Source organism: Lethenteron reissneri, chromosome 8 (genome assembly GCF_015708825.2).
Source record: "Lethenteron reissneri isolate LAM-NWPU_2019-01 chromosome 8, ASM1570882v1, whole genome shotgun sequence".
NCBI classification, from domain to species: domain Eukaryota; kingdom Metazoa; phylum Chordata; class Hyperoartia; order Petromyzontiformes; family Petromyzontidae; genus Lethenteron; species Lethenteron reissneri.
In genome coordinates this window covers 12,934,761-12,950,820 of record NC_083786.1, presented here as the reverse complement: position 1 = coordinate 12,950,820, position 16,060 = coordinate 12,934,761, and the positions used below count along the sequence as shown (strand labels likewise).

The window sequence follows — 16,060 nt, the reverse complement described above, 5'->3', positions numbered from 1 at the left end:
GCGATCTGCCTAGCCAGGGGGTAAATGCCTCGCACGTTTACCGGATAGTTCCGTGCAAGTCTTTATTACAAGTGTGAGAATTGCTAAAAAAGAACATAACGTTCTATTTATGTCCTATATTTTGCAAAATGGTGAGGCCCTTTTATGTTTCTTCACAATTTAAACTAAGCCGAGCCATTGGGTGAGGTTAATGTCAGCGGATATACGTCGCACATCACCTCAGGTTTAGTACTCGAAATGGGATATTTGGAGGTTATCATCGACCGCGAGTGTTTGCCCTCGGGAGACAATTGCCCCTAACGTGCAATGTGAAATTCCCCCACTGGCTCGGGGCGACAAAGGGAGAAGCGCCCACCGCACGCTCCATTGAGCAGCGCAGCACTTTGACTTCCGACCAGGGTACGGCGAGATGCACGTGTGCATGCTGAACTTCTATCGCACCCTCCGTAGCCAACCGCGCTCGTCGGCGGTGCGGCTGTGCAAAGTTCATGCTCAGGCCACTCCTGGCAGAACTCGAGAGAGCCCAAGAGAGTCCCTCTCGTGGGTATTTTGGTCGACGCTTCCACGCTGGCCAGAGGCGTCTCGGAAGAAGTGGCGGTACCCACACTTCACCCCACTGCGCGCGACTTGCCGATCGGCTGGTCGTGGTGGTGTGCCATTTGCACTGCTCGGTGGACTGAGGCGGGCGGGCGGGCGGGGATTCAAGAAACTTGCCGCCATTGTTTCAACTTCCGCACGAGGAGATCGAGTTGAACGGGCAACCATTACACCAAGGTATTATTCCGTTATACCGTGTAATGTGTGTATGTTAATTTATACTACGCACAGACAGGAGATAAAACCACGTAACTGCGATTCTTCTAGACCCACTCCAAAAATGTAGGGAGCACGAAAGGAATTTCTAATTCCCGCGCGATAACATCGGATGGTTTTGAAAGCATAGAGAACTTATTTTCCGTAACATTCCTCCTTGTCCGCGCCGCGGAAAGTTTAAACCGTGTCAGCAATCGCAACATCAACATCGAACCGCATTTGCCGCGCCTTCACGCGGCTCTTCCCATCGGGTCGTGAGCCAGAAAAACCAACAGCCGCCAGAGGCCCCACGGCGGTGATGACGGCGAGGATCCGACCACCGCCGCCGCTGCGCTGAGTGACGATGCTCAGCGCTACTAAAATAGTCTGGCACCAAACCGCCAAGGGGCTCGACAGGTCGAGCGAGTGGCTCACAGTCGGAAGGTCGAGAGTTCAAATCCTTTTTCGATGGGAGGGGGGGGGGGAGAGGTTGCCTCAGCGCATCATCCTCTTCAGGGTTGATAAAAATAAGTACCACTTTGTGGGGAAGCCAACAACAGGTGTCTCGCCACCACCATCAAACTGTGGCATTGCCACCACTGGTTCAGGGCTGTAAATGGGAAATGAGCAAGGCCTTAATGTTCACATGAGCAGGACATCTCTTTATTCCATTGGTGCTATGCCAATTATGGTCATTCTACGAATAACATCACCCTCACCATGGCGATGTGGAAATTCCACCACTAGCTTAAGGCCACGGACAGAAGATGAGCGCTGTCCAATTCATCATTTAACCAGAGCGGGTGCAAGGATGGTACCCTTGCCGCAAAGCACCAAAATACCTGAGCACAAGCCAGCAATTGCAGGGCTGCAACTCGACATTGTCCCTGGGCTGGCACATTTGAACGAGAGGTTCTGTATCACCACACCCGCCACCGTGCATCGCCCCTCCGCCAACCCCATCGCAACGAACCGAAATTGTCACACGAACCGCGAACGCAACTCGGGGTCGACGTCGCATTTACGCCGGCGACCCCCGAGCCTGAGCCGAGCCCGCCGAGTCTCGTTCACCTGTATGAGCTTCTCCAGCTCGTCGGGCGGCACGCACGGGTGGCGCACCAGGAAGGTCGCCTTGTGCGCTGGTGATGGCGTCCCGCTGGGCGCTCTCGTTGCCCTGCTCCAGGGCCCGGAACACAGCGCCGCCCAGCACCAGGTAGCCCAGCACCAGCACGAAGATGCCCAGCAGCGTCTTCCACTTCATCCTGCGCCGCGCCCCCATCTCCTGCTCCTCCGTCGTGGTCGCGGCCGCCGCGGCCGCCGCCACACCCATCACTCGCACCTTGGAGGCCACGCCCAGCCGCCGCTTGGGCTGGCCCCGCTGTGGCGTCTCAACTGCGCGGACACACGCGGGAGGGGGGGGGGGGGGAGCGGAACGGCGTTGGGGTCGTGGCTGCGAGGTGGCCGGGAAACGGAGGCGCTTGCGGTGCGGGCGACCGGTTTGTTTTTTGGGTTGTTCCCGCGTGTCGTTCGACGTCGCGATCGTTACCGCGTTTCGCGTGGCGTCTGCGGAACTTCCTCGGCTCTCGCCATGCGGAGCGAAACGTCGGACATCAGTTGCCGAACGGCACGTGGCACAAATCAGAAACAGATCGGAGCGCTGCGGCGGACAGAAGTTGTTGAGTGCTACTCATCTCCCGGCACTTCGGTTTCATCCCGCCCTGGGCACTTGTCACCGCACGCACCTGTGATCCACCGCTTTCGAGGAACGGATTGGTGAATCAAACGAAATTGTGAAACTCCCAAACCCGCCGGACTGCGAGGATGCCAAGAGGTGATGGTACAGGAAGCGTATTTGATCTGTGAGGCGCCTTACGCTCATACTTTGGGATTTTGTTTCTGCGTATTTATGTTCTTTGGCACTGTATGTAACCCAACTGTGCTCATCGGAGGTATGGGGAAGCACAACAGTTTTCTCCCACATGCCACCAACTCGCTGATGGAGGAGAGGTCATATAGCAACGTGCAGGACCGTCCTGAAATAGTGTTGAGACTCGGAGAGGCTTTCCTCACTTTTATAAATACCACTTTTATCCTTGCTACGAGAGAGCCCGTTGCTCGGCAACAAAAAATAAGAGACAGCTGTCATTGCCGCTCATCTCACAATCCTTGAGTCGGAGCACTGAAATTAAGCAGACAGTTTAAATAATAAAATGCCAAGATAATATGTATTAGGATTTAAAGAATATTCTGGCAAAAGAAGTACATTCATATGAGCACGAATTGAAAAGGTAGGGCAGTATATTCTTATATCCTTGCAGTCACGAAAGCTTCAAATCTAGAAGGTAGGGCAGTGTTTGTGATGAACCATGTCAGCCCTCTGTGTGCGTTACTCCCACCTCTTCGGTGTTACCGTCTATTCTGCGACTTCTGAACTCCACTGTTTCTACTTTTGATCGAACTGATCACTGGTTGGCCTGGAGACACGATGGCTGAGATGGCACCACTGAGACTCTTGGTTAAAAATCGAGGCAGTGATTAAACTGGGTTAGTGGTCTTAGCCCAACCACGAATGACTGCACAAAAACAGTCGCATTAACTTTGTCTTCGTACTTACAATTGGCAAAATTGGAGAGAATAAATAATATCGATTTAACTGTCATGCAGCAAATTCTTTCAGATGCGCTTCAGCGGCCGTCTGGAATGCTCCTCTTTCCGATATTACGAAGCAACTGGAGCTATGCACTTTTAAATCGAGATTGAAAACGAATTTCCTGAGAACTGCTTTTTGCGTTTAGTTTGTTGTCCTTCCCCCGCACCTCCAATTAGCACGGTTGGCTACATATGGTGCAAAGGAAATTCAACATACATATATACATATAACATACGTACAACAGACATACAACAGACATACAAACATTATTCTCCGTGGCAGGGTGCTGCCCCCTACTGCGTGTGGCCCAGGGGTCACTTGAAGAAATCTCAGAGGTAGCTCTGTAATATCCACTTCCGTGGACTGCGATCTAACATGAAGGGCTGCTCTGCAAGAGATTCGAATGGATTTTTCATCTTATGGCATCATGACAACAGGACATTCGGAAATAACGTTGAGAGAAAAGTGCAAATTTAAATTAACCTCAAGAAAGAAGAATCTTTTCTAGGCTTTTTAATTGTTGATTGTTTCCTGTCAGGCACAATCAATACATGTAATGTGAACTGCATAAAGAACTATCCATCATTCAATTACCTCTATTGATTGCGCTGAGGTTTTTCTGCAAATTCAGTTACAACTTGGCATATACCCGGCAGCATTTAAAATAATCTGCGTCTAATTTGTATCACGATTTAGTCTTCCCGTGAACACTGCCCCACTCATTGCCTAATCAACCTTGGTTATAGTTATCAGATATCATGGAAAGACCACTATCCCAACATCACTGGGTTATAGTTATCAGATATCATGGAAAAATCACTATCCCAACATCACTGGGTTGAAGCGACACAATGCAATTGTGCTATGACTTAGAGAACACAGTCAAGATGATGAAGAAAGAACAGCCTTTACCCTTTCCGGCATAACACAGGAGGTGTTATATTTTAAACACCAAATAGACACACCTATTGCAAGGCATAAAATCTGCATTAACCACACATGCTTGTGGGAAAGCATGCAAACAAACATGCTCTAATAATAATTAATGTGTGCATTGTCCTTTACACCGATTGGCCTACACCAGCGACAGCCTCCTTTATGGACTTGTCTCAGCACCAGCGCGAGACCAGAGGACGCCAAACTGGCGAACAACACACAGGGAAATGTAAATTTCAAAGCATTAATACGTGGGAGTAACAATGGAAAAGGATCACCCGCATGTTTACGTTTTTTTATGAAAGTAATGTATTGGTGCGATGGCAATTTGTTATTACAATATGATTTGCTTGCTTTTCACCATGGTAACGTGGAGTTTCCACCACTGGCCTAGTGCCATCAACAGAGAGGAGCACTGTCCTATTCGTCGTTCGAGTGAGGATGCAATTTAACTTTTGATAGTGGCACTGGAGAGCTCTACAAATGGCTACATCTACAGGATGTCGATTAATTCATTAACGAAAGTTTTGTCTGGTGACCAAGTAGTTTTTGTGCCTGTTGCTCCAGTCCCACTATTCTCTTATCGTCTGTACCCTCTTTTCCCCGTATCGTGTAAGTCGCACGCTTCTTTATCAAGCACTTTGAGAGCCGTCGTAGTTGTACGTGAACAGCGGAAGGCAGAGGGGCTGCCACGCGCACGATTGCTCGCGCCACCGCGTCAGAAGGAGCTCTACTAGAGGGAGCTCGAGAGAGCCCCTCCTCCCTCGGCTCACTCTCCCACACAGACCCGACATTCTGTGAGAGCTGGGACTCCTCCCACTTGACCCCATCACACGCGACCTGCCGGCTGACTCCACCGTGGCGAACCGCTTCACGCTGCTGGGTGGACAGACGCGGCGGCTTCCAAGCAACTTGCACCGCGGTGTTGCGCTGCCACATCAGCAGAAGGAATGGAACCGATGAGCGGTGGATTGCAAGTCCAGTGTGCTGACCATTGCATTACGGCAACGTTTCATTTACGTTGAATATCACATTCATCTTTAGCTGTTTCTTAGCATCTCTGTGATTGAAATATAAATATATATCTGATCGGGAACCTTTAGCTCACAGATGTAATGTAAAAGTATATCTAGGGTCTTGTCATGTAACTTTAGGAGGGGGGGGGGATAAGAAAATGGAAGTGAGAAAATATTTAATGGAGGGAATTAACGCAACTTTGCGTGACATGACAGCCACAGAGGCAGTGTGTGCAGACTCAATGGGACAATTGTCGTGATCTGACTAGCGTGCATTGTGGAAGCATTCTCGAGGTTACAGTGGCTCTGATCAGTGCCTTCCTTTATGCTTCCTGCCGTCATTCCTGAAGGCGGATCGAGCCAATGTGCGCACGAGAAAGGCCACGTGCTTCTTTGAATTAAAACACTTGACAATCGCCAGCTTAAAATGCGTGTGCAACAGCAGGACCTATTTTCTGCACACACACAATGCTGGCATCAGCCTGTCATTTTCTGCCAAGTTCTATTACCGTCACCTCTTAAATAAATAATATGCTCAGCAGAAGGATGACAGCACTTATAGATCGTTAAGCTCCTTCACAAATGACCTTTGAAGTTTAAGCCTGCTCCGAATTGCAGCTACATGAGGTTATACGTAGAGCGAAATCCATTGGTGATGCAGGTCAAGCGATGTTTCCCTTGCTCGATGCCACACAAGGAGCCACGTTGCCAACAAAGAGAAGTTGTAAATGTTCGCGTTGCAAAGTGTCGCAGCAGATTGCAGAGTCACCATCATCATCAGCCATGGGGTCAATCCACTGCTGGATAAAGGCCTCCCCAAGCAGCCACCATCTGCCGAAATGCTGCGATATTATTCAACTCCACGCGAGCCGAATTAATCGCTCCATCTCTGTGTTATACGTTCCGTTCCTTGACAGTCTTCATGAGGCGCCACCAAAAGTTAAACTCCAGGGATTTCACAACGGCTTGCTGATGACGTTACCAGAGTTGTCAACTACCTCGCTTGATCTACAGGAGGTCGTGGCTTCGATCCCAACCCTGACGCCTGCTGTATATTTGAAGTTTGCGTGTCTCTCTCCCCGTGGTCACGTGGATTTTCATTCACGCGACCACGGGGAGACAGACACGCGTTAGAATCAACGTGCGTTTAGAGTATTTGGCTGCTATAAATGTCCACGTGATGATCCACTTCGTTGAGCTATCATTTGTGGCCAGTTTGATTCTCAAAAATAGCTATACAGCTCAGTGGGCCTTACCTGGTAAAATAGAACATAGTTTAATAGTTTTAGTATTTAATCTGCAGTTGATTGTTTAAACGATGTTTGAGCCCAGAATTTTTAATCTGCTGCCTCCTGTCTGGGCTGTCCTTAATAAGTGCTTTCACTGCTATGAATTTCATTAATGCAAAAAGGACCAGTGAGTAAATTTTTTGTTAAAATAAAGTCCAAGCTAAAAGCTTACTTAATTAAATGCTTTACTTGATGTCATGTGTTTGGGTTTTTGTGCGATTTCAATTAGGCACTTTAACTTTGGCCACAAAAAAAAAACATTTAGCACAAAAATGCCCCCAGCATGACATTTTGTTTCCCTGGTAATTCTATTTCGTGTAAAATTAATGCATCATAGGCAGCAACATTAGTCCCCGGCAGAATGTTTCCATACACTCATTGTCAATAAAATATCAGAATCAGACAATTTAAGACAAAATCTGCAGTTTAACTTTTAAGCAGATATATTATTTTGGTAAAGTCACGTAGACACAAAAACACGAGCGGTCGTCATCCGGCGGTCGCCTGATGACGACCGCTCGTCTTGCGATCGAAACGTCGTGAGTTTATTTATTTAATTTCTAGCTACGCGACTTTACCGAAAGAACCAAAGAATATGAATTCCTCCAGTCACGAAAGTTTTAAGTCAACATTGTAAGCAAATGCTTTATACTGAATGCATATTTTTACATTATTTTTAGAATGTATCCATTTAGTTTATCGTGGCACTTTATCGCCTTCAATATTAAACATAACGTAGAACATTGCATGCTTAGAATGTGCATTTGATAAACTGTACATCAAAGTATCAATATATGTGTTTATACAAATGGCAAAAGCTAAAGAGACAACGACTGACAATGATAAAGGGGCTGGCATGCGTTTAGGAGCATCACATAATGACCAACATTGAGAGTTTTCGCAATGTGGCATTTTAAAGGTTCTTGCACAGACAGGCAATCGCTTCTAGAACCAGCGCGTTCTATCCCCATATCGACATGGCCAAGACTGCGCAGGGTTACACTCATAATGACAAACGTTCCATCATCCGGATGTCGTTAAGATTCGTTGCCACGTGAGTAAATCATTGCACACATGACACAGTACTGCATATACTGCAGGTGCCAACAAACACACCAATATACCAACACTGATGTTAATAAAGAGTTGCGACTACTCAAAGTCAAAGTGATGCCCCCTGCTGAAATTGGTACTCAGGCTGTGCTCAAGTGTGAACAGGCCCGAGCCATCGGTCGGAATTCCACATTCCGACGGCAGGAGAGAGTCTATCCATGTGACGCTCACTGTTGGACTTCTCCGTAAAGTGGTATGTATTTTGTCGACCCCAGAGGGATGATGGGCTGAGTCAACACCCAACCAGGATTTGAACTCACAGTTATAAATACAGTATTGTCGTTTTTTTCAATGTTGCTTAGAGGTCAAACGTGAAAACAAAATTTGACAGACTTTGGGCAAAACACATCTCATACCTGATAAATGGGAATCCATTCCAATTATGCAGTCCATCCATCCTCGATTGTATATTGGGCTATGCGATGCTGATGCCAACAGGCGTTACCGATGTCATCAATAACCATCATTACATTTCAACAGCGAGTATAGTCTTCTTCTTTGGGATCACACGCGTGGTCTGGATAGTGAGCTGGAAACAAACTTAAGAGTGGATGTACCTAAAGCATGGGATGGAGCCATAATGTCCCAGCAAGATCATTGAAGAGTCAATGTTATTTGATTGATTTCCACTTAATTGTGCTGGCTTTTTCCAACTAGTCAGCCGAATTTATAATTGGAAAACAGCAAAAATATTAACAGTAATGGTACATTTTAAATAAAATAACTTTTTTTAGTTGATCACCAATCGCACAGCCTACAATACAATAATGCTGCCCCCTGATTTACCCTGAAATTCCTCACGGAGTATGTAGGTTTTTTCAGGAGGGTCCTGCATTATCAGGGCTTGCCAATTCCATTCATGTTTCACTTCATTAGGGGGAGGAAACCCCACCATGCACACACAAAGCTCTGCACAGATGCATTCACACGTTGATATACAGTACACAAATGTACTAGAATTGAAGCTTTCATGACTGCAGAAATTATACTCATTGTTTTTTTCGGTAAAGTCACGTGTGTAGAAATAAAATACTATTTAAATATATAAAGTTAAAATAATTCACGACGTTTCGAACGCAACACAAGTGTTGATGATCAGGTGGAATTGGGGTAAAACACAAAGCGAGGGAACACACAGGGAGACAGCACGTGCATAGCACACAGAGAACGGCAAACTGCATGGAGGCAAATACAGCAAGAAAATAGGAGACGACAACTCAACAAACCTTAGAAACACAATGCGATGCAAACCAGTCGACCAACAACACAGACACTAACCTGGTTGACCACGTATTTCAAAAGACTGCTACATTTGTTCTGTTAATCTTCTGGGCTGAACATACCAACGTAAAACAAATGTACTACTTTTTATTTTACCAGGTAAGGCGCACTGAGCTATATAGCACTTGTTCACAAGTGACCTGGCCACAAATGATAGCCCAATGAAGTGGCTTATCATGTGGAAATGTATAGCAGCCAAATACTCGTGTTTCTGAATGTGGAGAGAAAAAACGGAGGACCTGGAGAAAAATCCACGTGACCACGAGGAGAGAGACACGCAAACTCACGAACCCACGATCTCCTGTATACCAAGCGAAGTTGTTAACATCTCGCCACCGTGGCGCCCTATAGATACATACAATAGGTAAATTAACAAAACGCTGACTCCGAGCTAGTAAAATCAAGCTTTAGTGAAAAGTAAGCCGTTTATAAGATCATTTACATTTTTGACTTAAAACTTTTGTGACTGCAGAAATTAATATTCTTGGTTCTTTCGGTAAAGTCACGTAGATAGAAAATAAAATAATGATAATAATAAACATCATGGGACATCCTTTGCCAGTACCAAAATATAAGAATAGGTTTTCCCCTTTTTTCAGTTTTGTTGCCAGAAAAAAAGGGGCGAAATCTATTTTTACATTTTGGTACTGGCAAAGGAGGTCCCATGATGTAGATGATCACCCGAGCTCGCATTACTCTGAGAGTGTATTGTCTTTGTGCTGTTCGCCTTTTGGCGTCCTCTGGTCTAACGCCGATTGAGACGAGGCTCAAAAGAAAGCTGTCTCTAGTGTGGACCAATCCGTTTAAAAGACAATGCATTTATTATCAGAGTATGTTTTTTGTTTGCATTTTGACCACAAGTATTGTTGTTAATGCAGACATGATTCCTTGTAAAAAGGTTTCAGTTTTGTTGCCAGTAAAAAAGGGGAAAACCTATTAATAATAACATTTTAAAAAGAGCGAAAAACCCCCAACGTTTCGATCATGGGTTTTTTTGCTCTGAATTTGTTTTTATCTACGTGACTTTACCAAAAGAACCAAGAATATAACAAATAAAAATTAAAGATACAAATAATTTAATTTAAATTTAAAATAATAAAAAAGAATAAAAATAAAAGTGAAAATTATAAAAGCAAAAAACCACAATAAAAATAGTAAAAAAAATGTTTTATTGAACTATTTTTTTGCTTTATTAGTTTCAACTTATTCTTTTAATTTTGCATTATTTTTATTTCATTATTTTTGTCTTTTATTTTTATTTTTTGTTTTCTATCTACGTGACTTTACCGAAAGAAACAAGATTATATGATCATTTAAAATTTCAGACTGGCAGATATCTACACTAGAGGGCGTAAAGTTAATAGTTGTAACCTCTGTCAATGTTTAACTTCATTATCAGAGCACGGTTGGCTACGTACGGTGCGCATGAAGTTCAACACACATGCATATCATTTGAATAAAATAAAACCGCGAATGTAAATACTCATTTCTGCAGCAGAAGCTTGACACCGATATATTGTACAGGCATGTGTACTGTATATGTATACTGTATACATCTACCAACCCCTTGTCCTGTGGATAAACTGGCTCGCACCAGGGTAACGTGGAGTGGTCAACATTGACTCTACCAGTAGAGAGTAGCACCGCGCTATGCTCTGGATGTAAGGGTTGGTGGACCACGTCAAGGTTTGTGCGCTGCGAGGTGGCCAGGAGATGACAGTAGAGCGAGTGTCATGAATCCATCTGTGCAGCACTTGTTTGTTACGCACCTGCTGTGTGCATAGTGGTGGGTTCTCTCCGCGCTTCCCCCACACGTGCCACACCACTTGTTACATCAACTGGCCAAACATCGCAATCAATGCAGAGACAAGGTGCACTTGTTTGATTGGCTCTCTATTGGCTATTGGCTATCTATTGGCTATCTATTCCAATGCAGAACCCCTCTGATGAAGATTATTGAGAAGGTCCGGTTGGGAATTCATTGATACGTAAAATAAAAACCGGCCGTTGTTATTGTAAATGACAGAATCGGCTTAATTTCAGCCAGAGTTTTCCGGGGCTGAGTTCCGGAAAATATTTCAGTCCCAGGGGTTGTGGGTTTAGTTGAGGGGAGGGGCCGGAAAAATGTATGAAGATGAACATGTAAGCCCTGATTCTATAACAATAACTTATTGCGTATTGACTAGGCACGTATATATATATATATATAATTACATTTCTCCAAAGACTCGTCTCGACTCGAGACATCCACGGCGAACTGCAGCCGCCCAATCGTTCACAACAAAAGTCGCCGCGGAATACCCCGAGAACCCACCGTAGAGACCCACATCCATCTCACCCGGCCAGTCGTGGGCTCGGACACAGAGACTCGCTCCGTCCTCTCGCTCTCTCTCTCTCGTGTTCGTCCTCACGCTCGGTAACCCAGCAAAGCCTCACCTCGTCTCCTGGACTCGTTTCAGGAGCGTCTTGCCAAGTGGTCCGCCGGCTACGACGACTCCGTTCTGTAGGTCCCAATCGAGTGAATGAGCTCTCTCCCTCTCGCTCTCTCTCACCTTTGATGCAGCAGTCGGGTTTGCACACCATCGCTCCGCTGGCCATCGCCGTCTCCAGACACACCATGGTGAGGCCACTTTCAGTGTCGAGACGGCGGCCCTCCTCCACCCCGAGCCACGCGCCCGCATGGGGCAGCAGCAGCAGGAGAAGAAGACCTCTCAAGGACGACGCGCGGCGGAGTTGGTGGACCTGCACCCAGGGCCAACGCCGGCCGCAGCTCGTGGCTCGTGAAGGACATGGGCCCGTGCGATGTGTTGTCGGAGGAACGTCCTCACATCTTATTGATCCATCTCAGCGCGAGGGTCTACTCCCCCTGCAAGGTCCCTCCCATCAGTCCCGGAGTGAGAGAGGATTGAAAGCAGCCGCTGATTTGTGCTAATTACGTGTGTGTCTTCCCCTCCCCCACCGCCCTTGGGCAGGATGGCTGCTGTGTTGGCTTTTGTTCGTTTTGTTGTCTGTCCCCAGCTCCTCGGGGTATGTCCCTCGCCTCTGGTGTCGCCGGCTTTCTTCACGGTCTATGACCCCTACAGAGGCTGCTCGACAGCACGCAACCAGACGCACACAGCACGGGCGTTTTAAAAACACAGCAGGAGCACAGCACCAGTAATGATAAAGGAGCGGACACTCACGCGCTCACGCACACACACTCACGCACACTCACACGCACACTCACACACACGCACTCACTCACACACGCACTCACTCACTCTCACACACACTCACTCACTCTCACACACACTCACACACGCACTCACACACTCACGCACTCACTCACTCTCACACACACTCACACACGCACTCACTCACACACGCACTCACTCACTCTCACACACTCACACACGCACTCACATGCACACACACGCACGCGCACTCACTGACGCGCACTCACACACTCACACGCACTCACTGACGCGCACTCACATTCACAGACACTCACTCACGCACACACTCACACACACTCACACACGCACACTCACAGACACTCACTCACACGCACACTCACACGCGCAATCACACGTACACTCACACACACGCACGCACACTCACTCACACGCACACTCACACAGACACGCACTCACACACTCACTCACGAACACTCATTCACGCACACTCACAGACACACACGCACTCACTCACGCACACACACTCACGCACGCACACTCACTCTCACACACACACTCTCACTCACTCACGCACACTCACACACACACTCACAGATACTCACACACACACTCACAGACACTCACACACGCACTCACACACTCACTCACGCACACTCACAGACACACACGCACTCACTCACGCACTCACACACGCACACTCACTCTCACACACACACTCTCACTCACTCACGCACACTCACACACACTCGCAGACACTCACTCACTCACACTCACTCACCCACACACCCACTCACAGACACTCACACACTCACTCACTGACACACATACGCAGCTCTTCATCTCGATCGGACACAGTCTGGAACGCTGTTCCGGGAGCTATTGAACACTTCACGAGAGTCTCATTCGTCAAGAAAGACTCAGTGGTTTTAAATTAATAAAATGTGTCCATCGTGTGATCGGCGTCGATCTGGGCAATGGTCCTTCTTCATAGTACACAGACAGCAGGGATCGAGGTTGGAGACTGCGCTTGATTTGATACTCGGTTTGTCCTCAAGGGATTGTAGTGATATAGCATGCAGGTAATACACGATTATTGTGGCTAGACACACTCTGTATTCTAGTGGTAGTGCCTTGCCAACCGATAATTCCATACACCAAGCCAGCCGAGCAGCATTCCGGAAAACAATATCGAGAGAGAAATGAATCCCCGTTCACACGAAGATAACGCGAGTGGCTTCGTGAATGCGGCTGGCAGCTCTCGCTGGCGTTCACTGGAGACACCACCAGCGCCAAAAGCGGCGATCTGAACAGCAGCAGCAGCAGCGGCAGCCTCGGCACGCTCCGGTCTGTCTGGGCGCAGTGTTGTGCGTCGTCTGTGCCCGCTCCTCATCCTCCACAACATTCACCTCGAGATCGTTGTTGGCATGCGGCCTCTCCTGCCGCGCTCTGTATCGCCGCAGCCGTCGTTTTGATGGGTACGTGATGTGTGGTTACGATACAACATCGTCAAATATCGTCCGTCCAGCCTGAACGCCCTCCACGCTGTTGTTAGTGAGCACCTATTAAGGGCGCGCTGCACGGGCAGGTGACGCGTGCACTGCACCACGCCGCGTTTGTCTCCCCGCTGCTGATATGCACAGGGAGGCGCTCGTTTCAGGCCGAGTATCGAGGGGAGACCCGGGACCGGTTGAGATGTCGCGCTCCACTCTGGCGAATCGAACTCGGGCTGCTTCGTTCGTAGCGCAGTGCGCTCAGCACGACGCGTGCCCACACGAGTCTAAACAAGACAAAGATCCCCCGTCTAGTCTTAACGCACTTGGGGCAAGTGCTGTTAGCGAGGACCTATGAAGGCCGGTACGGCACAGCACCACGCCCGACCACCTTTGTCTCCCTAGTGGCGATGTTTACATACCGCACAAGGTACTCATTTGAGGCTCAGTCGACCTAGGGGCAGCCCAGGATCGGTTCAGATAATCGTCGCTGGTGTTGGCTGTGAGTGGGTATCGAACCCGGTTCGTGGCGTGGCGCGGGAACCACCACACTGCCGTTCCCCATCACACACAACATGCACATCAACACAACATGCACATCAACACAACATGCACATCAACACAACATCCACATCAACACAACATGCACATCAACAGACGTGCAAACATTGACTCAGTAAACATACTGCAAACACACACACGTACCGACCTGAGCGTGTAGATATGAAGATGCTTGCAAATGAGAGAGCGTTGTTGGTGCTGTGCTGCTGCTGCTGTCTTTGCGCGAGGTCTACGTGAGAGCACTCCTCATCCTTCTGCAGCACCACCAGCACCACCAGCAGCACCACCAGCAGCACCACCACCAGCACCACCACCAGCACCACCACCAGCAGCAGCACCAGCACCGCGTGATGCTGCCGCCTGCACTGCAGCGGCGCCTCTCGTCCCTCGCGCTCTTATCCCGCAGCAACCGAGGAGCCCAGCATGGGAGGAGGAGGGTGGTGGTGGTGGATGATTCGTGCCCAGTGGCGGATCGGGGGGCAGGGATGGGAGGAGAAGACAGGGGCGGGAGGGAGGGGAGGAGGGGGCTGATGGGGAGGGAAGACCGAGAGCGCGCCCCCCCCCCCCCAGCAGCAGCAGCTTCAAGTGGCACGCGCTGAGAGTGACGCAGCCCCCAGGGCGTGCGCAGGGCACGCTCCCAGCGACGTGATCGCACGAACTCGGCAAACACAAACATGAAGAGCACAGCGCATTCATCAACACCACGGCCCATACAAGGCATGCGTAGGCGACGTTTCGGGCTATGGCCCTTCTTCACACCAGAGAGATAATAACGTGGTGACGGAAGGCCGTTGCCTGAAACGTCGCGTCTTGTTCGATGTCCCCTCTGGGGCAGTTTAGTTGACAAACGCGTTGAGTCTCTCGTTTGTCCTCATGCATTACTGCCCATGCTATAGCACGACCACAAATGTTGCTTAATGTGTGCTGTGAAAAAGACCCATTGCCCGGAACGTTGCCAATTATGTTTCCTTCTTATGCAGTGCGATCGCTGGATGCGTTTTTCTAATGTTCGCATGTGCATGTATGCATGTTCAATTTCTTTCGCACCGCACGCAGCCAACCGTGACAAATGGAGGTGCACCGCGGCCACGTGGCTGTTGTTGTTCATGCGGCTGTTGTTGTTGTTCACGCGGCTGTTGTTGTTGTTCACGCGGTGGAGCCCGCCTCGCTTCCCTCTAGAAGTTGCACCGCTCGATGGCCACTGCTGCTGTTGTTCCACGCGCAGCGGACTGAGCCGCACAGCAAAAGAGACCCTCTGTGGATTGTACTGTCGAGTACATGGAGTGCGATGGCACAGGACAAGGTGCGTGTGAGAGAGTGGGTGAGTGTGTGGGTGAGTGGCTGGGTGAGTGTGTGGGTGAGTGGCTGGGTGGCTGAGTGGTTGAGTGACTGGGTGAGTGGCTGGGTGAGTGTGTGGGTGAGTGGCTGGCTGGTTGAGTGGGTTGAGTGGCTGGGTGGCTGAGTGGGTGAGTGGCTGGGTGAGTGTGTGGGTGAGTGGCTGGGTGAGTGTGTGGGTGAGTGGCTGGGTGGCTGAGTGGTTGAGTGGCTGGGTGAGTGGCTGGGTGAGTGTGTGGGTGAGTGGCTGGGTGGTTGAGTGGGTTGAGTGGCTGGGTGGCTGAGTGGGTGAGTGGCTGGGTGAGTGTGTGGGTGAGTGGCTGGGTGAGTGTGTGGGTGAGTGACTGGGTGGTTGAGTGGGTTGAGTGGCTGGGTGAGTGTGTGGGTGAGTGGCTGGGTGAGTGTGTGGGTCAGTGGCTGG

General features: G+C 48.8%; 1 protein-coding gene across 1 annotated transcript in view; it reads right to left on the bottom strand.

Annotated features, from left to right (window-relative positions):
- The window catches only part of LOC133339274 (potassium channel subfamily K member 2-like), a 141,364-nt gene extending 126,645 nt beyond the window's left edge, over positions 1–14,719 (bottom strand). Inside the window, 4 exon segments of the mRNA XM_061547413.1 lie at positions 1,864–1,932; positions 1,934–2,184; positions 11,630–12,163; positions 14,453–14,719. Coding sequence (XP_061403397.1) covers positions 1,864–1,932; positions 1,934–2,184; positions 11,630–11,696 — 387 coding nt within the window. The 5' untranslated portion in view covers positions 11,697–12,163; positions 14,453–14,719.
- Between the last annotated feature and the right edge of the window lie 1,341 nt (positions 14,720–16,060).